This window comes from Propithecus coquereli, unplaced genomic scaffold (genome assembly GCF_000956105.1).
Source record: "Propithecus coquereli isolate 6110/MARCELLA unplaced genomic scaffold, Pcoq_1.0 Scaffold161, whole genome shotgun sequence".
Lineage (NCBI taxonomy): Eukaryota > Metazoa > Chordata > Mammalia > Primates > Indriidae > Propithecus > Propithecus coquereli.
The window spans coordinates 2,348,380-2,349,105 of record NW_012140636.1 but is presented as its reverse complement, the minus strand read 5'-3'; the positions used below and the strand labels follow the sequence as shown (position 1 = coordinate 2,349,105).

The 726-nt window shown below is 36.9% G+C and overlaps 1 protein-coding gene across 1 annotated transcript in view; it reads left to right on the top strand.

Moving 5' to 3' along the window:
- DNAJB14 (DnaJ (Hsp40) homolog, subfamily B, member 14) overlaps positions 1-726 on the top strand; it is a 109,014-nt gene that overhangs the window by 14,848 nt on the left and 93,440 nt on the right. Inside the window, exon 2 of the mRNA XM_012641078.1 lies at positions 239-410. Coding sequence (XP_012496532.1) covers positions 239-410 — 172 coding nt within the window. The remainder of the gene's footprint in view (positions 1-238; positions 411-726) is intronic.

The following is a 726-nucleotide window of genomic DNA, read 5'->3' as shown; positions in this document are numbered from 1 at the left end:
AGCATTGAGGGCCCAGCCACATTTAAGACCATGAGTTATTACCTTTAAATTTCTTAACGTTCTACTTAATGGTGATTAGCGTTCTGTAAACAGTTAAGTACATGAATGCTTGCTGTTTAAAAAGACCCCATGGTGAATCTTTTTTGAAAACACAATTGATAAGTTGCTTTATAACTTGTCAAGATCTTGTGTGTGTACCTTAACATAAACAGGGACAGTCCACTTTATCTCGCTACAGCACTATTGGAAGTAATTATGAAAAATGGAAGCACGGCTGGGAATATTCCTCACTGCCGAAAACCGTCGGGCGGTGGTGACCAGAGCAAGCCTAACTGCACAAAGGACGGCACGCCGGGTGGTGGCGACGGCGGAAAAGGCTACACCAAAGACCAAGTAGATGGAGTTCTCAGGTACGATTTGTAGCTTAGTCATAATTAATCCTAATACAATCTTCAGATGTTATAACACCTAAAACAGTATTTGAAATATAACTTATTAGAAGAACAGACATCAAGGAATTGAACTCTGGGCATGTCTTGTGCTTCATCTGCCTTATAAAATCATTCTGTAAAGTACCAACTCCATGGATGATTCTATTTTTTAAAGTAAGTTTATGTTAAAAAGCTGCTTCCAAATAATTTTTTAAAAGAAAAGTTATTTCAGTTTTTGACACAATAACATCGTTTATGCAGCAATATTGAAAGAAGATGAAGAATTGTTTTATCT